Source organism: Oncorhynchus clarkii, chromosome 1, assembly GCF_045791955.1.
Source record: "Oncorhynchus clarkii lewisi isolate Uvic-CL-2024 chromosome 1, UVic_Ocla_1.0, whole genome shotgun sequence".
NCBI classification, from domain to species: Eukaryota; Metazoa; Chordata; class Actinopteri; order Salmoniformes; family Salmonidae; genus Oncorhynchus; species Oncorhynchus clarkii.
In genome coordinates, this window is record NC_092147.1 from 80,997,059 (window position 1) to 81,019,265 (window position 22,207).

The 22,207-nt window shown below is 44.5% G+C and overlaps 1 protein-coding gene across 1 annotated transcript in view; it reads left to right on the plus strand.

Annotated features, from left to right (window-relative positions):
• The window catches only part of LOC139417975 (leucine-rich melanocyte differentiation-associated protein-like), a 420,419-nt gene that overhangs the window by 277,353 nt on the left and 120,859 nt on the right, over positions 1–22,207 (plus strand). The window contains exon 5 of the mRNA XM_071167016.1: positions 11,967–12,099. Within this exon, the coding sequence (XP_071023117.1) occupies positions 11,967–12,099 (133 nt within the window). The remainder of the gene's footprint in view (positions 1–11,966; positions 12,100–22,207) is intronic.

A 22,207-nucleotide genomic window follows, 5' to 3' on the forward strand; every position in this document is an offset into this window, starting at 1 on the left:
AGCATAGGGCAAAGCAGTGGAGTAGTGTACCCTGCGCAGCCTGACATTTATCACACATAGGGGATGTATCAGGAAATATCCATAGCAGTTTGGTTTTGGAATAGTGTAATACCTTGAATTGTATGAGACGATGTCTGGAGTTAATGGAGCATGTGTGGATATACTCCAAGCTCTCTTCCCAGTCTGCCATAGAAATGTCAGTCCCTAGTTCTTCCTCCCATTTTGCCTTAATGGCATCTGTAGAACGTGTGCTAACAGATTGAAAAGCGTCATATAGACGAGAGATCAGTTTGTTTGAGGTGGGGCATATTTTTATGCATTCGTCAAACATGGAAGGTTTAGCATTCCCAAATGTTGGGAGGTGTTTTCTAACATAGTCTCTAATTTGTAGGTGTCTGAAAAAGTTACTTCTGGGAAGATTATACATTTCCCTCAGCAACTCAAAGGAAGCAAAGGTCCCTTCTATATATAAATCCCCTATGGTACTTATCCCCAACTCTCCCCATCGCTCAAAGTTGTTATCAAGGTTAGAGGGGGCAAAGGAGGGATTCCTGGCAACAGGGAGCATGAATGACATTGGTCTAAGCTCAAAGTGGACTTTAATTTGCTTCCAGATTCGGACTGTGCTCTGTATAATAGGATTGATATTATAAAGTGACATCTCCAGATTGACAGGATCACAGCACCAATAGAGAAGGGGTGACACTCCTCACGCTCCATACTAAACCAGCTGGATGACGGAGGTGCGTCATCCAGCCAAAACTTAACAGCGCGAGGTTAGTGGCCCAGTAATAAAATATAACATCTGGGAGAGACAATCCTCCTTCTATCTATCCTGTGTGTTCTATAATCCCAGATGAAAGGATTGATAATTGAGTCCAGTTGTTTACGAAAGGTTTTAGGTATGAATACTGGGATGTTCTGGTATAGGTAGAGCAGTTGTGGGAGGAAGACCATTTTAATGGCACTAATTCTTCCGAGCAGAGACATTTGGAGAGTTCTCCAAAATTGTATGTTTGCCTTGAGTTTTTGCATCAGAGACGGGAAATTATCTTTAAATAGTAAGGCGTATTGTTTGGTAACTACAATTCCTAGGTAGGTAAATTCTTCTGAAGATAACTTAACTGGAAGATGTTCTAGCCAGGAGGTGTTTTGCAACCGTATGGGCATTAATTCACTCTTGTTACAATTTATTTTGTATCCCGAGAAGGTACCAAACAAATTAATCACATCAAGAATAGCTGGAATACTAGCTTGGGGTTCTGTTACATAGAGAATGTCATCTGCATATAGGGAAATCTTATTTAGAGTATCTTTAGTATTATAGCCGTGTATTGCTGCATGAGATCTAATCGCCTGAGCGAGAGGTTCAATAATTAGGGCTAAGAGCATAGGCGACAGCGCACAACCCTGCCTTGTCCCTCTGTAAAGGTTCAATCGGGGCGACAATGATTTGTTAGTGAGTATTCTCGCACAGGGGTTCCTATATAAAAGCTGGATCCAATTTATGAACCTATCTCCAATATAACATTTCTGTAGGAGGTTAGGGGTTAGGATCTGCTTTAGATGTATATAGAGACTCATAAAACTGACGGAATCTGTCATTGATGTCTTTGGGGGAAGAGAGTAATTCCCCAGATGCAGATTTAACTTTGTGAATCATTCGGTCACATTTTTTCGAAGTTGTCTGGCGAGTAATTTGTGTGGTTTGTCACCAAACTAATTTTTTTTTTGCTTGGCATAGAGAAAAGATAGAGAGAATCTGATTTATTTCAAATTTTAAAGAGGTAATTTTTTAAACGTTTCTCCATAGATGGGTGGCTAGCATTCTCCCTATCCAGTAAGTGAATTTGTCCCTCCAGTTCTACCAATTTTCCTCTGTTTTGCCTACTCCTGGTAGTCTGAAAGGAGATGATACAGCCTCTCAAATAAGCCTTCAGTGTTTCCCACAATAATGTTGGGGAAGTCTCTGTGTTGTCGTTGGTATCAAAGAAAAATGTCACAGAATGTTGGTTCTGTGAGGAGCTGAGGATTCAACCTCCAGACCCTCTCGTTTGGTACGATGTCACCCAATCTCAGGGAGAAGGTGATTGGACTGTGGTGCGAGATTATAATATCATGATACCTCACATTACAAGTATAGGGGAGTAGTTTAGCATCAACCAAAAAGTAGTCAATTCGAGTATAACCCATAGGGTTAGCGATCCTCCATATATCAAATAAGTTAGAATTTTTTATGTAGGTATTCAAGAATTCGCTTGAATAGGAGGTAAGAGGATCTATCCAAATATTGGTCTAGCACACAGTTAAGGTCCCCTCCAATGACCAGGTTAGTATGGGAGATAAGAGTCAAAAGGACTCTTTTGGAAAAAAGAGGGGTTAGATATTTAGTAGAGTTACTGAAGTAGAGGGGATCTGGCACCTGTTTGAACTTGTTATCAGTATAAAAGACACCTGTCCACAACCTCAAACAGTCACACTCCAAACTCCACTATGGCCAAGACCAAAGAGCTGTCAAAGGACACCAGAAACAAAATTGTAGACCTACACTAGGCTGGGAAGACTTAATCTGCAAAGGTAAGCAGCTTGGTTTGAAGAAATCAACTGTGGGAGCAATTATTAGGAAATGGAAGACATACAAGACCACTGATAAGATCTCTTTGTTTCTTGGGACCTAGAACAAGCATCTCTGTTTTGTTAGAGTTGAAAAGTATCCACTTCCTTATGTCTGATACACAGGCTTCTAGCGAGGGCAATTTTGGGGCTTCACCATGTTTCATTGAAATGTACAGCTTTGTGTCATCTGCATAGCAGTGAAAGTTAACATTATGTTTTCGAATGACATGTCCAAGAGGTAAAATATATAGTGAAAACATTAGTGGTCCAAAAACGGAACCTTGAGGAACACCGAAATGTACAGTATCAGACAAACTGATATCTTTCCGACAGATACGATCTAAACCAGGCCAGAACTTGTCCGTGTAGACCAATTTGGGTTTCCAATCTCTCCAAAAGAATGTGGTGATCGATGGTATCAAAAGCAGCACTAAGGTCTAGGAGCACGAGGACAGATGCAGAGCCTCGGTCTGACGCCATTAAAAGGTCATTTACCACCTTCACAAGTGCAGTCTCAGTGCTATGATGGGGTCTAAAACAAGACTGAAGCATTTCATATACATTGTTTGTCTTCAGGAAGGCAACAGCTTTTTCTAACATTCTTGAGAGGAATAGAAGATTCAATATAGGCCGATAGTTTTTTATATTTTCTGGGTCAAGGTTTGGCTTTTTCAAGAGATGCTTTATTCCTGCCACTTTTAGTGAGTTTGGTACACATCAGGTGGATAGAGAGCGTTTATTATGTTCAACATAGGAGGGCCAAGCACAGGAAGCAGCTCTTTCAGTAGTTTAGTTGGAATAGGGTCCAGTATGCAGCTTGAAGGTTTAGAGGCCATGGTTATTTTCATCATTGTGTCAAGAGATATAGTACTAAAACACTTGAGTGTCTCTCTTGATCCTAGTCCCTGGCAGAGTTGTGCAGACTCAGGACAACTGAGCTTTGGATTAGCTTTCTAATGATCATGATCTTTTCCTCAAAGAAGTTCATGAATTTATTACTGCTGAAGTGAAAGCCATCCTCACTTGGGGAATGCTGCTTTTTAGTTAGCTTTGCGACAGTATCAAAAATACATTTTGGATTGTTCTTATTTTCCTCTATGAAGTTGGAAAAATAGGATGATCGAGCAGCAGTGAGGGCTCTTCGATACTGTCTTTCCAAGCTAGTCGGAAGACTTCCAGTTTGGTGTGGCTCCATTTCCGTTCCAATTTTCTGGAAGCTTGATTCAGAGCTTGCGTATTTTCTGTACACCAGGGAGCTAGTTTCTTATGACAAATGTTTTTAGTTTTTAGGGGTGCAACTGCATCTAGGGTATTGCCAAGGTGAAATTGAGTTCCTCAGTTAGGTGGTTAACTGATTTTTGTCCTCTGACGACCTTGGGTAGGCAGAGGGAGTCTGGAATGGCATCAAGGAATCTTTGGTGTTGTCTGAGAATTTATAGCACGACTTTTGATGCTCCTTGGTTGGGGTCTGAGCAGATTATTTGTTGCGATTGCAAACATAATAAAATGGTGGTCCGATAGTCCAGGATTATGAGGAAAAACATTAAGATCCACAACATTTATTCCATGGGACAAAACTAGGTCCAGAGTTTGACTGTGACAGTGAGTAGGTCCAGAGACATGTTGGACAATGTGAATATTAAAATCACCAAAAATTTGAATAGTATCTGCTCTGACTACAAGGTCCGATAGGAATTCAGGGAACTCAGTGAGGAACGCTGTATATGGCAAGCAGCTTGGTGACATGGCAACAACTATTGGCACAATTATTCGAAAATGGAAGAAGTCCAAGATGACGGTCAATCACCCTCGGTCTGGGGCTCCATGCAAGATCTCACCTCGTGGGGCATCAATGATCATGAGGAAGGTGAGGGATCAGCCCAGAACTACACGGCAGGACCTGGTTAATGACCTGAAGAGAGCTGGGACCACAGTCTCAAAGAAAACCATTAGTAACACACTACGCCTTCATGGATTAAAATCCTGCAGTGCACGCAAGGTCCCATGCTCAAGCCCGCGCATGTCCAGACCCGTCTGAAGTTTGCCAATGACCATCTGGATGATCCAGAGGAGGAATGGGAGAAGGTCATGTGGTCTGATGAGACCGTGTTTGGAGGAAGAAGAAGGATGAGTACAACCCCAAGAACACCATCCCAACCGTGAAGCATGGAGGTGGAAGCATCATTCTTGGGGGGTGCTTTTCTGCAAAGGGGACAGGATGACTGCACCGTATTGAGGGGAGGATGGATGGGGCCATGTATCGCGAGATCTTGTCCAACAACCTCCTTCCCTCAGTAAGAGCATTGAAGATGGGTCGTGGCTGGGTCTTCCAGCATGATAACGACCTGAAACACACAACCAGGGCAACTAAGGGGTGGCTCCGTAAGAAGCATCTCAAGGTCCTGGAGTGGCCTAGCCAGTCTCCAGACCTGAACCCAATAGAACATCTTTGGAGGGAGCTGAAAGTCCGTATTGCCCAACGACAGCCCCGGAACCTGAAGAATCTGGAGAAGGTCTGTATGGAGGAGTGGGCCAAAATCCCTGCTGCAGTGTGTGCAAACCTGGTCAAGAACTTCAGGAAACGTATGATCTCTGTAATTGCAAACAAAGGTTTCTGTACCAAATATTAAGTTCTGCTTTTCTGATGTATCAAATACTTATGTCATGCAATAAAATGCAAATTAATTACTTAAAATCATACAATGTGATTTTCTGGATTAAAAAAAAATAATCAGTCTCTCAGTTGAAGTGTACCTATGATAAATAAAAAATTACAGACCTCTACATGCTTTGTAAGTAAGAAAACCTGCAAAATCAGCAGTGTATCAAATAATTGTTCTCCCCACTGTATATGATAGGATGTATAGACAGTATGAACAGTCTATGGATAGAATATGTATCATACATGTAGAATATTTAGGATGGAAAATGTTATGTACAGCAATAGTTATACAGGATAGGCCTTGACTAGAATACAGTATATACATATGAAGTGGGTAAAACCATATGTAAACATTATTAAAGTGACCAGTGTTCCATGACTATGTACATAAGATAGCAGTCTCTAAGGTGCAGGGTATAGTACCGGGTGGTGGCCAGCTAGTGACGGTGACATGGCAGGGTATTGGGTGGAGACCGGCTAGTGGTGATGATTTAATGGCTTTGAGATAGAAACTGTTTTTCAGTCTCTCGGTCCCAGGTTTGATGCACCTGTACTGAACCCACCTTCTAGATGGTAACAGGGTGAACAGGCCATGTCTTGGTTGGCTGAGGTCCTTCATGATCTGCTTGGCCTTCCTGTGACACCGGGTGCTGTAGATGTCCTGGAGAGCAGACAGTGTGCCCCTGGTGATGCATTGGGCAGACCGCATCATCCTCTGGAGAGCCCAGTTGTTGCAAACGGTGCAGTTGCTGTACCAGGCAGTGATACAGCCCGAAAATATGCTCTCAATGGTGCATCTGTAAAAGTTTGTCAGGGTCTTAGGGTACATGACGACTTTCATCTGCCTCCGGAGGTTGAAGAGGCACTGTTGCACCTTCTTCACCACACTGTCTGTGTTGCTGGACCATTTCAGATTGTCAGTGATGTGTATGCCAAGGAACTTAAAGCTTTACCTCCACTTTCTAGTCCCTGTCGATGTGGATGGTGGCGTGGTCCCCTCTGCTGTCTCCTGAAGTCCACGATCAGCTCATTGACTCTTTTGACGTTGAGGGAGATATTATTTTCCTGGCACCACACCACCATTGCCCTTATCTCTTTCCTGTAGGCTGTCTCGTCATTGTTGGTAATCAGGGCTACCACTGTTGTATTGTCTGCAAACTTAATGATTGGAGTTGGAGACATTGCCTATTTTCACCACCTGGATGCCGCCCATCAGGAGGTCCAGGACCTAGTTGAACAGGGCGGGGTTCAGACCCAGGGCCCCAAGCTTGGAGGGTATTATAGTGTTGAAGGCTGAGCTGTAGTCAATGAACAGTATTCTCACATAGGTATTCCTCTTGCCCAGATGGGATAGGGCAGTGTGATGGTGATTGCATCATCCCTGGATATATTGGGGCCTGTATGCGAATTGCAGTGGGTCTAGGGTGTCAGGTAAGGTGGAGGTGATATGACCCTTAACAAGACTCTCTCAGCACTTCATGATGACAGAAGTGAGTGCTACCGGGCAATTGTCATTTAATTCATTACATTAACTTTCTTGGTACAGGAACAATGGTGGTCATCTTGAAACTAGTGGGGATAGCATACTGGGATGGGGAGAGATTGAATATGTCCATAAACACTCAAGCAAGCTGGTCTGCACATGCTCTGAGGAGCCTTGCGAGGGTTAACACGTTTAAATGTCTTACTCCCGTCAGAAACAGGGAGAACGAGAGCTACCTGTCCTCGTGAGCGGCGGTGGCCCGCGTCGTCGGCATTGTGTTTTCCTCGGTTTTCCCTTTATAGTACATGATTGCCTAGAGTCCGTGCAACATACGTCTCGTGTCTGTGCCGTTGAATTGCAACTCCACTTTGTCTCTGTATTGATATTTTGCCTGTTTGATTGCCTTATGGGGGCATAGCTGGACTGTTTGTACTCGTCCATGTTCCCAGTCACCTTGCTGTGGTTCTTGCTTTCAGTTTTGCGCGGATGCTGCCATCTATCCATGTTTTAAGGTTTGAATAGGTTTTAATCGTTACATTGGGAACAACATCCCCTATGCACTTCCTGATGAACTCTGTCACCCAGTCAGTGTATGTACGTCAATGTTTTTCTCAGAAGCAACCTGGAACATATCTCAGTCCGCGTGATCAAAACAATCTTGAAGCATAGATTCTGATTAGTCAGACCAACATTGAACTGTCCTTACCACGGGTACTTCGTGTTTGAGTTTCTGCCTATAGGAAGGGAGGAGCAGAATGGAGGTGTGATATGATTTGCTGAAGGGAGGGCGGCGGAGAGCCTTGTATCCGTCCCGGAATGGAGAGTAGCAACAGTCGAGAGTTTTTGAGGCGCGAGTAGTGAAGGCGATGTATTGATGAAACTTGGGTAGCGTTTTCCTCAGATTTGCTTTGTTAAAGTCCCCAGCTAAAATAAATGCGGCCTCAGGATATGCGGTTTCCAGTTTGCACAAAGTCCAGTGTAGTTCCTTGATAGCCATCATGGTATCGGCTTGAGGGGGAATATACCCGGTTGTGACGATGACCGAAGAGAATTCTCTCGGGAGGTAATGCGGTTGGCATTTCATTATGAGGTATTCCAGGTCTGATGAACAAAAGGTCTCGAGTTCCTGAACATTACCACAATCACACCATGAGTAGTTAATCGTGAAACATACACCTCTACCTCTACCTTTTTTCCTGTCCATGCGATGTACTGATAGCCCGGCTGGCTGTATCGACGGGGACAGTATATCCGGAGAGAGCCATGATTCTGTGAAACAGATTATGTTACAGTTCCTGATGTCTCTCTAGAAGTAGATCCTCGCCCAGAGCCTGTCTACTTTATTGTCCAGGGACTGAACATTAGCGAGTAATATACTTGGAAGCTGTGGATGGTATGCACGCCTCCTGAGTCAGAATTAAAGTCCACTCTGTATACCTCTTTTCTGTCAGCGGCGTCTTGGAGAAGCCTCTGGGATGAGTGAAATTGCCTCTGGGGGTATGTCACACATTCATCGTGAAGCAGAACCAGTTGTTACCTGCCATGTTTACACATTGGCTTGAGTGACATAATCTTGTTTGGAGGTCTTTCGTTCCTCCCTGATTAAATACTTTTCCTACAGTTGGACAGTTTTCCTTCAGGTGCCCTATACCCCCTACCAGCACTGGGCCCCGTGCTCACTCATCCCTCAACCCATCCACTCAACCCATCCGCTCAAACATCATGAACAAGTTTTTAAGGAGAACTGTAAAAAGGAGACTTGAATTATAATTATTCCTCTTTGTCAGACAACGTCTATTTGAGTCTTTTGTGTATTACAATAGGATAAATGTCAGGGGTTTCAACTCTCTGTCACTCAACTGCTAAAACACCTCAGGCCTGGTCTGGAGCTTTTATAAGCCTTGCATGCATATCATTGCATTTGCGTAGTGGCATAGAGCAGTACAGGTGCTGACAGAAGTTGCACACATGTTTAGTAGTGTGGCCTTTTATAAATGCATTTCATGCAATTCTACATCATTCATCACAACTGGAGACTTTGGCATAATGTTTTTTATTATCAAAATGATAGGCTACTTTGACAATGACAAACTGAGAATCTGAAATCAATAAAAACCACCTTGTCAGGAATCAATCAATTGCCTAGGTCTAGGTGTGTGGAGACACACACAATATGAGGAGGAAATTATACTCCTAAAAAGCTTTCTAGTTTCACTGACTCACCCAACGATGTACAGCTCACTCCAGGGACAGTGTTATGGGCGAGCCTTAGGGGGCCTGGCCCACCCTGCCGTACCTCCTTTCCCAGATTATTTTCTTTTCAGCAGGAGCCATTTGCTTTCCAACCTGTGTTTTCCCGCGATTGTATTTTGCGAAAGGCCTGTTTTGTCTTCATGTTGTTCACTGACAGATTTGCTTTGCATTCCAGACTATAGGCTATGCCTTGTTATTGGGCTCCACACAATCCACTAGGCAGTTTTTTAAAGAAGCTATTGATCCTCTGTGGCTCAATTATTGGCCTAATCATGGTGTAGTATTGCCTGGCTACCCAAACTCCTTGCTCCGGGCCAAACGATATGCCACGCCCACGGACGTTAGTTTCTTCCCCGCAATGAGTCTGGATCTGAGCACCTCCCTGATGATTTCTAGAACGCAAACACGTTCTCTAACCATTCTGATTGGTCCCAGAAACCGCTGATGACTTTGTTTTGTACAAAACCTCTCATTTTAACTTCACCACAATCGACCTCAACGATGTCAGTCTCAGACTGAAGAATGTAGCGAACATAAAGCAGTGGAAGAATTCAGTTTGTCGTCAGGCAAGGTGTACTAGGCTATTCTGAATTATTTTATTTATTTCTGAACAGATAGCAGTAATTCTATAGCTTTGGCAAATTGATTTACCTCCAGCACCCTTCCAGCGGCTATGATTCTATAAGGAAATAAATGCTCAAGTGCTGCTTCTGTGGCAGTACTGTTGATATTTAAACTGGGTAGCTTACTACACACACTCAAACTAAGTTTACCACCACTCAAATGGGCACTTGGCAAGTGGGAGGGCGAAGGGGCGGGTACAGGGGCGCAGGTATCTGTGTACGTGCCTCCTCTACTGCTAAAACACCTCTGGCCTGAGGGGTATACTACAAAGTAGGATCAATAAGTTAGCCAGCTGACTTTGATAAACAACCAGAAATAACTTGATTTTCGGGTTTATTAAGATGTAACGATCTTCTTCATCTGAGGAGTATGAAAGATCGGACCAAAACGCAGCGTGGAAAGTGTCCATTTTAATGAAATATAACTGAACACTGAATAGAAAATAACCAAATGAAACAACGAAATGAAAATCGAAACAGTTCTGTATGGTGAAACACAGACACAGAAAACAACTACCCACAACACATAGTGGGAAAAGGCTGCCTAAGTATGGTTCTCAATCAGAGACAACGATTGACAGCTGCTTCTGATTGGGAACCATACCAGGCCAAACACATAGAACTATAACACATAGAACAAAAACATAGAATGCCCACCCCAACTCACGCCCTGACCAAACTAAAATAGAGACATAAAAAAGGAACTAAGGTCAGGACGTGACAGTACCCCCCCCCCCCCCCCCCAAAGGTGCGGACTCCGGCCGCAAAACCGAAACCCATAGGGGAGGATCTGGGTGGGCTTCTGTCCGCGGTGGTGGCTCTGGTGTGGGACGTGTCCTCTGTTCTCCTCTGTTCTCCTCCCCTCTGTTCTCCTCCCCTCTGTTCTCCTCTCCTCTGTCCTTCTCTGTCCTTCTCTTCTCTGTTCTCCTCTCCTCTGTCCTTCTCTCCTCTGTTCTCCTCTCCTCTGTCATCCTCTCCTCTTTTCTCCTCTCCTCTGCTCTCCTCTTCTCTGTCCTCCTCTCCTCTGCTCTCCTCTTCTCTGTCCTCCTCTCCTCTGCTCTCCTCTGTTCTCCTCTCCTCTGTCCTCCTCCTCTCTGTCCTCCTCTCCTCTGCTCTTCTCTCCTATGTCCTCCTCTCCTCTGTTCTCCTCTGCTCTCCTCTCCTCTGTCCTCTTCTCCTCTGCTCTGCTCTCCTCTTCTCTGCTCTGTTCTCCTCTGTTCTCCTCTCCTCTGTTCTCCTCCCCTCTGTTCTCCTCTCCTCTGTCCTTCTCTCCTCTGTTCTCCTCTCCTATGTCCTCCTCTCCTCTTTTCTCCTCTCCTCTGCTCTGCTCTCCTCTCCTCTGTTCTCCTCTCCTCTGCTCTCCTCTGTTCTCCTCTCCTCTGTCCCCCTCTCCTCTGCTCTCCTCTCCTCTGCTCTCCTCTCCTCTGTCCTCTCCTCTCCTCTGTCCTCTCCTCTGCTCTCCTCTGCTCTCCTCTCCTCTGTTCTCCTCTCCTCTCTATCCTCCTCTCCTCTTTTCTCCTCTCCTCTGTTTTCCTCTCCTCTGTCCTTCTCCAATGTTCTCCTCTCCTCTGTCCTCTTCTCCTCTGTCCTCATCTCCTCTGTCATCCTCTCCTCTCCCTTCCTCTGCTGTCCTCTGTTCCCACCTGCTTTCTGAATGGATCTGTTGTCATCTCCGTATCCCAGCCGTTATCAACCTGATGTTTCCTCTCCCTCCCAATGAAAGATAGTGTCTGAAAGCTTAGAGAAGATATCTGTGATGTTACAGGAATGACAGCTCTGGCAGATGGGGCGTATCTCCTTTCGTTCTATTTATATTTCTGCCCTTATTTTTATCAACTTTGAAGGTTATTGCATGGAAGGATAGATGGCAATGCCATTATATCTCTACTAAGTAAACAAGTAGTCTTTTCAAGTTGTTTGTTGATATGTCCCGTTTTACAAATTGGAATTTCTGTCATTTCATTTGCATAATAGCTTTTGTACGTGGATATGAACAAGTTGCTAAACTCTGGAAGATGATGTTTAACTACAATATAACCAACCACATCTTGTGGTTTGATTATGTATTCACTAGATGTGTTCAGTTTCTATCGTAATATAGGACTTTTTACTCAAATCATCGTACGTATACATTCGTTTGTTTTTCTGTCGATATTGTTAATTCCCTTATTCTATAAAGTAAAGTGTGTGTTATATGTTTTGGTGTACAGTCAACTGAGACATTTCATGGTGTAATACGTAAAGTACATATCTTGTAGATCATATTTTATGTCATATCTGTTAGCAAAAAGTGTTACCAACATTTTTGCATGTGTGTGTTTTTCCTTAGGTACTTTGTTCTGCACAAGCTACCCACCCTAAAGTTCCTAGACACTAGGAAGGTTTGTAAGACAGAACAGCAGGAGGCTGAGGCACGGGGAGCCTTCATGAAGGTGGTTAAACCCAAGTCATCAGACATGGGGGTGAGTGCACACTTTCTATTGTAATACCGCTGCTTTTCCGGACACAGATTAGGCCTGGCCCTGGATTAAGAAGCACTTCCAATGGAGAATCTCAATTGAAAGTTAGATACAGTATAAAGTGTCTTGAAGTATGTAACTGAATGAGGTGCTACATTCCTGATAGGAGGTACTGGCTCTTCATCCAGGAGAAGACATATTTAGGGCTTTCCAGTCCAGAGAAACTAGAGTACACTAAGTGAATATTCACTGCCCAGTTTATGGAACCTATCAGGAAATAAAGAACTAGTTGTTTCTTTTTCAGCCATTCAGAGGGTTGAATGGAGTCCCCCTCATTAGCAGTGTGATGAGAGAGATCCTATATCTCTGATATAGCTGATTATCTAATAGTTCCCTCACCTCGCGTTGGGGTCAATCATTTGTCTAATCCATCTAACCCTATTAAGACCATAATTAAGTGATGTGTATAAGCAGTGAACCCCCCCCTCCCCCTCCTTCTCTTTCATTCCTTCCTGTCCTCCTTTCTTCATCCGTGTCTGAGTGTCAGTCTCCCGTTGCAGGGGTCCTGGTGTGGTAGCCCTTTGAACAGAAGCCCTTACCGTGCCCCCTCTCCCTCCCTCTGAGGGGACTCTCTTTAATGAGTGTGTGTGTGTATGCGTGTGTGTGTCTCTCTGTGTATGTGACCACGGTCTGACCTCATTCCGTATGCATAAGCCCAGATCAAAGTGGACGGGCGGCTGTCCAGTCGCAGCAGCGTCGCGGAGCATGACAGCGCTGGCCATCGGAGCGACATCTCACGTACACGCTTCATTTTTCTCAACCATGCACTTATTCCTCCCTCGCTCGTTAGGGCCAGACTAATTATAGTTTGGGATTTCATAGATGTAACCCTCCTCACCCTTCTCCCCTCATCTCCCTTTCCCCCTCTCCTCCCTCCCTCCTCTTTCAGAGGGGTGTAAATGAATAGCTTTGCTAAGATTTGATTCCATGTAATTACAAGGTCATTAAATATTTACTGGTTGGATCAGCGAGGCTGCCCCGTCCCAAGGTCCCCAGGGCCTTACAGACTGAGAGCAGTCTGGGAGGTAAGAACAAAGCCAACCAATGACGGGGCATGATTCGTTTCGAACAGACTGAGGGTTGCATGGAGAAATCAGGTATAAATACAGGGTGCATGGAGAAATCAGGTAGAAATACAGGGTGCATGGAGAAATCAGGTAGAAATACAGGGTGCATGGAGAAATCAGGTAGAAATACAGGGTGCATGGAGAAATCAGGTAGAAATACAGGGTGCATGGAGAAATCAGGTAGAAATACAGGGTGCATGGAGAAATCAGGTAGAAATACAGGGTGCATGGAGAAATCAGGTAGAAATACAGGGTGCATGGAAAAAAATATAATTTCAGACAAAATATTCCAGTGTTTTAGTGTCCGTTCATATGACTCTTTTCTCTTGATTCAACGTGCAAATGGCAGAGCAAGAAAAGAAAACAAGGAAATAAGTTAACCCCATTCTGGCATGTTTGCTAGATTTAGAGGAGTAGAATAATAACACTGCTCATCCACTTCATATGAGAAGAAGCAGAGTGCTTTAACAATGCTTGTTGGCAGGCAAAAGTCACTTTGGAGGATTACAGTATATTTACAAAGCCTTGCCAATGTAGCAGCAACGCTTGCTTCTGTTGTCACAGAGTTAGATATGGCTGATCATTATCAAGCTAGGTCATTTCTATGTGTTTGTGTCAGAGTAAATAGCAAAACATGCTATTTACATTATCAGATAGAAATGTCCCATTATGTTTATCTCCCTTTACTTAAATACTGTAGATAACACACTTTCAACAGTGCAGTACAGCAGTTTTTTCTGCTCCACCTTAGTAGCCTTTGACTCAATATACTGTGTAACCTTTATACAGACTTCATACACCCTTTATGTAGTTGGACTTTGCTCATAAGTGATTCGTGAAGTATCTATGTAGGACTTATGAAGACCTATGAATACTCTACAAAGCTTTTATAAGTTGTTTGTTTAAAGTGGTACAGCGACCGTGATGAGAGTGAGAGTTGGGCTCGTGTGGTTCTAAACGTCCCATCCCGTGCTTGGGTCCTTGCCTCTTGGGGTGTTGGTTTCCACCATAACAGTTTGTTTTGAGTCCGATGAAGCATGATGTGGCAGCCATAACCCTCTCGGCGGGGCACGTGTACAACCTGCCTCCCCGCAGGTTAATTGGCTCCATCATCAGAACCATTGTGTTTCTGACCAATCGTGCGGGTCACCAATTAACGAGTGGTGCAGACAAACGAGGCATTAGGGAGGAAGAGATGATGATGGTGTAATTAGACATTTGTGTTTTCTTTTATGTCTCGTACAGTGGGGCGTCCCTTCATAACACAGGAGCCTGGTGTCTGGAGTTACTGTAGCACAGTTACACTGGACAGTAATTACACTGAACAAAAATATTAACACTAATTAATACTCTCTCTAGTCTCACTAAATTCTCTCTCTCCTCTCTCCCTCTCTTCTCCCTCACACTCTCTCTCTCTTTCTGTGAGAGTTACTGTGTAAATACTGTGGTTGTTTCTGAATACCAATGTTTAGGGTACAATCAAAGTTAAAGAAGTGTCATGACTGATCAGAATGGGTCAGATCAGACAGGTGGGGGATGACCTTCACCAGGCTTCTCTCTCGCCTACAGAGGGGGGGAGGGAGCTGCTGGATGGTCGACAGTTCCCACCCTGTTGTAAATTACAGGAGAAGGAGACTTTATTTCCCCCAGTGTTAACAGACTTTTCCCCCCCGAAACTCTAACACAGTCAAATGTGAATAATGGAGCAACAATTCTAACACAAGAATGTGGGGAATGGTCAGCGGGGAGCTATAGAAAACTAATGTTATATTGGTTTTCATTTTGTGATGTCATTAAAAATTGTATGGACGAAATACTGTAACTTGGAAAGTATAACCCCTTTATAGGTCAAGTTTCCATCCAATACATTGTGCATATGATATGAAAAAGGATGAAAGTACATTTGTTAAGATATGAATGTGATTTTAGGAGGTATAAGAGAATCTATCGCCTATAAACTGTGCATAAGTAAGTAGCCAAACCCCGGTAAGGTCAGAGAGCATGTCAGACCGACGGAACCCTGCCCTTTGGCCAGAGTGCCTAAAATGATTACCAACAGAAATTAACATTAGACCAGGAAACGTAAGGCGGGAGCTACACGTTTGAACTAGTTGGAACGTTCAACACGAGGTGAAGAAATAAACTCACCTTCCTTTAGACCAGAGACACGGCGAGCTGCAGGTCATGTCCATCATGGTCCAAATCCTGAATACCAACACGATGGGGAAAACAAACCCCCCTCTTAAACAATCACTGAAACAGCTGATTAGCTGATTTGAGTCAAATATTTTATTGAAAAGCGAACCTAAGTGGGACTATCCTACTATGCTCATCACCAATGGGAACGGTCGACACGGCTGGCTAGCTGTCTTCCAGAGTGAACAAAAGTAGAAGACAGGAAAGGGGAGACCCCTTTTGGACAATCAGAGAAATACAGCTTGCCGCTAAAAGGCCAACAACCTTCCTAAGGAGGGCTGGTTCCGACAGAGATAAACGGCAAACAAAGGCACTCACGAAAATACATTAATGATTTCTCATTCCAAACGGGCGGCAGTTTGTGTGCAAACTTTATGATTACTGTGAGAATAGTTCTGAAAAGTATTGACGATAAGTGTCTTCTCTCTCTCTTTCCCCCTTTTCATGTTGTTGTGTAAAAAGCCACCATTTTGTAAAAGTCCGCTAGGGAACTTTGTCTCATGTAATAAGTGTGTATGTTATCCTGTTATTATTTAGTTAGCTAGTAAATAAATAATTAAACATATTTGTGTAGTACTGAATCATTAGCAAGGCTGGGACATTAAAAACGTAAATATTTTGTTTCACCGAGTCGTGGCTGAACGACGACTTCAATAACATACAGCTGGTGGGGTTTACGTTGCATCGGTATGATAGAACAGCCGCCTCTGGTAAGACAAGGGGTGGCGGTCTGTGTATACTTTTAAACAGTCACAATCTAATAGTATCTCATGATAACCTGTAGACCACACTATTTACACACTATATTTTTAGTAGCTGTCTATCTACCACCACAAACAGATGCTGGCATGAAGACCGCACTCAATGAGCTGTGTAAGGCTATAAGCAAACAAGAAAATGCTCATCCAGAGGTGGCACTCCTAGTGGTCAGGGACTTTAATGCAGGGAAACTTGCATCCTTTTTACCCAATTTCTACTAGCATGTTAAATGTGCAACCAGAGGGGGAAAAAACTCTATACCACCTTTACTCCACACACAGAGTGTAAGGGTGTTTAACTGGCGGCAGAGAAGGAGGAGAGAAATAACTGTGTTTCCAACGGCGCAGTTTAATTACAAAAAAAACCACTGGAAAACATAATAACAAAAATCAATGGGTAACATAACCCGATGCACACCAGTACAGATGTACACATACACTTACAATAAACAATCACTGACAAAGACATGATGGGAAACAGAGTTAGCGGGGATCATTTTCGTCAGCAACCGCTGAATAGCGGATATTACAAAAAAATATTCATATTCATGAAATCACAAGTGCAATTTTGCTTTACAGCGAAAGCAATCCAAGCGTTTGTGTAAGTTTATTGATAGCCTAGCATAGCATTATGTACGCTTAGCATCAGGAAGCTTGGTCACGAAAATCAGAAAAGCAAATCAAATGAATTGTTTACCTTTGATGACCTTTGGATGTTTTCACTCACGAGACTCCGTTACACAACAAATGTTCCTTTTGTTCCATAAAGATTATTTTTATACCCAAAATACCAACGTTTGTTTGTCGCGTTATGTTCAGAAATCCACAGGAAAGAGCGGTCACGACAACGCAGACGTATATTCCAAATAATATCCATAATGTCCACGGAAACATGTCAAACGTTTTATATAATCAATCCTCAAGTTGTTTTTAAAATATATATTCGATAATATATCAACCGAGTGTGTAGCTTTTTCAATAACAGCGGGAGAAACAATGGCCACTTTACTCAGTTGCACAAAACTCACTCTGAGAGCCCCCACCTATCCAAGGTCGAACACCGCCCAAACAAGGAGAGGGAACAACTTCAGCGGGATGTCGTGACAGTACCCCCCTCCCACGACCCCGGGGACGACCCGGAGGGCGAGGCGCAGGGCGATCCGGATGGAGACGGTGGAACTCTCGCAGCATAGAAGGATCCAACACGTCCTCCACCAGAACCCATCATCTCTCCTCCGGACCATACCCCTCCCAGTCCACGAGGTACTCGAATCCAGTATGGAACAAACAGAGTACGCCAGGGCCCCCTCGATGCCCAGAGGGGGTGGAGGAACCTCCCGCACCTCGGATTCCTGGAGCGGGCCAGTCACCCCCGGCCTGAGGTAATTGGGGGGAAGCTGTAACCTTTAACTAACCTCGTTCACTCTCCTCCGGACTTTAAATGGCCCCACAAACCGCGGACCCAGCTTCCGACAGGGCAGGTGGAGGGGCAGGTTTTGGGTCGAGAGCTAGACCCGGTCCCCCGGTGCGAACACCGAGGCCTCACTGCGGTGACGGTCTGCGTCAACTTTCTGGCGCAGCACGGCATGCTGAAGGTGAACATGGGCGGCGTCCCATGTTTCCTCCGCATGCTGGAACCAGTCATCCACCGCAGGAGCCTCGGTCTGACTCTGATGCCAAGGAGCCAGAACCGGCTGATACCCCAATACACACTGGAAGGGACAGAGGCCAGTGGAGGAGTGGTGGAGCAAGTTCTGGGCCATCGCTGCCCAGGACACGAACGCTGCCCACTCCCCCGGCCGGTCCTGGCAATAGGACCTCAGAAACATACCCACATCCTGGTTAACTCTATCCACCTGCCCGTTACTCTCGGGATGAAAACCTGAGGTAAGGCTGACCGAGATCCCCAGACGTTCCATGAACGCCCTCCAGAACCTAGATGTGAACTGGGGACCCCGATCAGACACTATATGGCACCTCGTAGTGCCGGAAACGTGTGTAAACAAGGCCTCCGCAGTCTGTAGGGCCGTAGAGAGACCGGGCAACGGGAGGAGACGACAGGACTTAGAAAAACGATCCACAACGACCAGGATCGTGGTGTTACCCTGTGAGGGAGGAAGATCGGTCAGGAAATCTACCGACAGGTGCGACCACGGCTGTTGTGGAACGGGTAAGGGTTGTAACTTACCTCTGGGCAGGTGCCTAGTTGCCTTACACTGGGTGCACACCGAGCAGGAGGAAACATAAACCTTCACATCCTTAGCCAAAGTGGGCCACCAGTACTTCCCACTAAGACAGCGCACCGTCTGACCTATTGCAGGATGACCAGAGGAGGGTGACGTGTGTGCCCAATAGATCAGACGGTCGCGGACAGCAGACGGAACGTACAGCTGGACACTGGAGGGGAGCCGACTCTGCACATAACGCCTGCTCAATGTCCGCATCCAGCTCCCACACTACCGGCGCCACCAGGCAGGAGGCGGGGAGTATGGGAGTGGGATCCACGGGCCGCTCCTCTGTGTCATACAGCCAGAACAATGCGTCATGGCCCACCTTGCCTGGCGAGGGTTCAGTCTCCTCGCTGCCCAGATGTACTCCAGATTGCAGTTGTCAATTCAGATGAGAAAAGGGTGTCTAGCCCTAACCTTTTCCAAGTCTACTAAATCATATCCACTTCTCCAACATTCTGAACTTTTTCCAAGTCTACTAAATTATATCCACTTCTCCAACATTCTGAACTTTTTCCATGTCTACTAAATCATGTCCAGAGAGCTGGATGTCTGCTCAATGTTTTCGGGGGAACATTTAGAGAAAGCACGCATGTAAAAAACAAGTCCTATCTGGTATAAGACTGATGTATTTTTTGTATTTGTTGTAAGATCAACTCTGTTTGGCGTTGGGTGATGTCAATGTCAAACCTATATTGGTATTATACAATCATACAAGTGTTCTATCTTAATTTGACCAGTTTCTCACAGCAGGAAAATAATCCTACAGCAACAGGAAATGTGAATTATTATTTGTATAATAATTAATGGAATTTTTTTTTGTTTTAAAGTGGTAATTACAAACATTAAAAACCTTTCTGAACCTTGAATAGACTACAATTTGCATTTCCTGCTGTGCAGGAAAAGTATCCGCGACAACAGTGATCAATTTAAGATAGAACATCTGTACTTTAGTATGGCCTGTAGACTATGCCCAGCAAAATCGTATAAAACACAGTAAGTGCAGTAAAAGTAGTTTTATGTGTGGATAAGTTGTCTGCCTAAGGATAATTTAGTGTATTTTCATGCACCACTTGGCCTTAGAAATACATAACACCCTCAGTGTCTCATTGTGTTGTTGTTTATGTTTATGACACTAGCTAGGGAGGTCATCTTCCTGCACCATAGTTATGAAGACAGCGTGATTGGGTCTCTGTCTTATTGGATTTCCTGAGTGGAGAGGATGAGCAATGGGACAAACAGAGAGAGAGAGAGAGACAGATATAGAGGGAGGGAGATATTTTTTTAAAGTAGAGAGAGAGACTAATATAATCAAAGGGAGTATAAGACAGAAGAGGGAAGAGGGATGGCCAAATACCTGAAATAAACAAGTAAATTGAGTGAAGGCCATTGAAGTGTTTTTCCCAGACCGCAACAGACAGACAGACACAGAGAAGAGAGATGCAGAGAGTGGGAATGCCTTGAGCTGTATTTTGGGAAATTGGGCGTGTTGGAATGCCATAATGTGATAATTCTCTTTGAGGACTCGAAGGTCATGGAATGCGATGGCTCTAGACCGCATAGAGACATTTAGACTGCTCTGGCCTGGAGAAAATACCCTGCTTCACCACCACCAAGCCCTCATCATGTTGTTGAAACCTTAAGTTAAACTGACCAGGTCTATCAAAACACTCTGAAATCCCGTTCTGTATTTCTGCAATCCTGGGCGCCACTCAGAGAGGCCATGTCGGATTTGACCGGTATTATAAGATTTTACTCCCTGTCCTGCATGTTAAAGTACATTTCACAGTGAAGGAAGTAAACGCTCAGTCCCCTACCACTAAACACAGCTTGGTAGCTACGTCAGGGGTATAATGGTTCCATGGATGTCACTACAGTTTGCTCGGTTAGAGAGTTTGACTTGATATTAGAGCCCAGGACATGAGTTTTTCTCCCCACATCCTGCGTGTAATGTGAAGCAGACTGCATCGCTGGGCAGTTAGAGCCAGCTCTCGTCTCCCATGAGCCCTTGCTCTCAGGGTGACGGCTCTTCAGTGGAATCGACAGTGACAGAGCCAGGAAAGTCCTCAAGTGGTTCTTTTCAGTTCTGTTTTTCCCTCCGCTGATGTTAACCTGCTTTACTCTGCAGTGGTTCACTTTAAGTTTGCACAGAGGAAAGCAGTCCAAATATCTGAAGTAGACCACATGATTTGAGAGCCATGATTGTGTATTATAGGCCTACACATGATCTTGTGGCATTTTTCGCATTACTAATCTTTAAACATAGCAAACAACATGCGATAGAATGGATGGTAGAATGGTGCGGGGGGGGCTGACATTTTACGTGCTCCTAACCAACTGGGCTATTTTGTTTGTTTTTTCGTGTTGTTTGCAACTTATTTTTTTTACAAATTTTGTACATAATGTTACTGCTACTGTCTCTTCTGGACATCAGAGCAGCGATTACTCACCTCGAACTGGAAGAAGACTTTTTCTTTAATGAGTCTGACATGAAGGATACACTGCTATCCCGGGAACGGGCCAAAATTCCCATCATTTGCATGAAGAAAAGACAGAGAAAAAGGGAGCGGAGGTCGGGCTGCCTTCTGAAAATTTGTAGGCGAGTGAGTAAACCCCCACTGCAATCAGTTCTATTGGCCAACGTGCAATCATTGGAAAATAAAATGGATGATCTACGATCAAGATTATCCTGCCTACGGGACATTAAAAATTGTAATATCTTATGTTTCAGCTTCTAGTGGCCAGGGTCTTTAATGCAGGCAAACTTAAATCCGTTTTACCTCATTTCTACCAGCTTGTCACGTGCAACCGAAGGGGAAAACAACTCTAAACCACTTTTACTCTGCACACAGAGATGCATAAACGCTCTCCGTCGCCCTCCATTTGGCAAATCTGACCATAATTATATCCTCCTGATTCCTGCTTAAGCAAAAACTAAAGCAGGAAGTACCAGTGACTCGCTCAATACGAAACTGGTCAGATGCTACGCTACGGGACTGTTTTGCTAGCACAGACTGGAATATGTTCCGGGATTCATCCAATGGCATTGAGGAGTATACCACCTCAGTCACCGGCTTCATCAATAAATGCATCGACGACGCAGTGACCGTACATAAATATCCCAACCAGAAGCCATGGATTACAGGCAACAGCCGCATCGAGCTAAAGGCTAGAGCTGCCACTTTCAAGGAGCGGGACAATAATCCGGGCACTTATAAGAAATCCTGCTATTCCCTCAGACGAACCATCAAACAAGCAAAGCGTCAATACAGGATAAAGATTGAGTCCTACTACACCGGCTCGGATGTGGCAGGGCTTGAAAAGTATTACTGACTACAAAGGGAAACCCAGACGTGAGCTGCCCAGTGACGTGAGCCTAGCAGACAAGCTAAATGCCTTTTATGCTCTCTTCGAGGCAAGCAACACTGAAGCATGCATGAGAGCCCCGGCTGTACTGGACGACTGTGTGATAACGCTCTCGGTATCCGATGTTATCAAGACCTTTAAACAGGTCTACATTCACAAAGTTGCGGGGCCAGATGGATTACCAGGACGTGTACTCAAAGTATGCGCGGACCAACTGGCAAGTGTCTTCACTGACATTTTCAACCTCTCCCTGACCGAGTCTGTAATACTTATGTTTAAAGCAGACCATAGTACCTGTGCCCAAGGATGCGAAGGTAACCTGCCTAAATGATTACCGTCCATAGCACTCACGTTTGTAGCCATGAAGTGTTTTGAAGGGTTGGTTATGGCTCACATCAACAGCATCCTCCCGGATAGCCTAGACCAAAAGCCATCC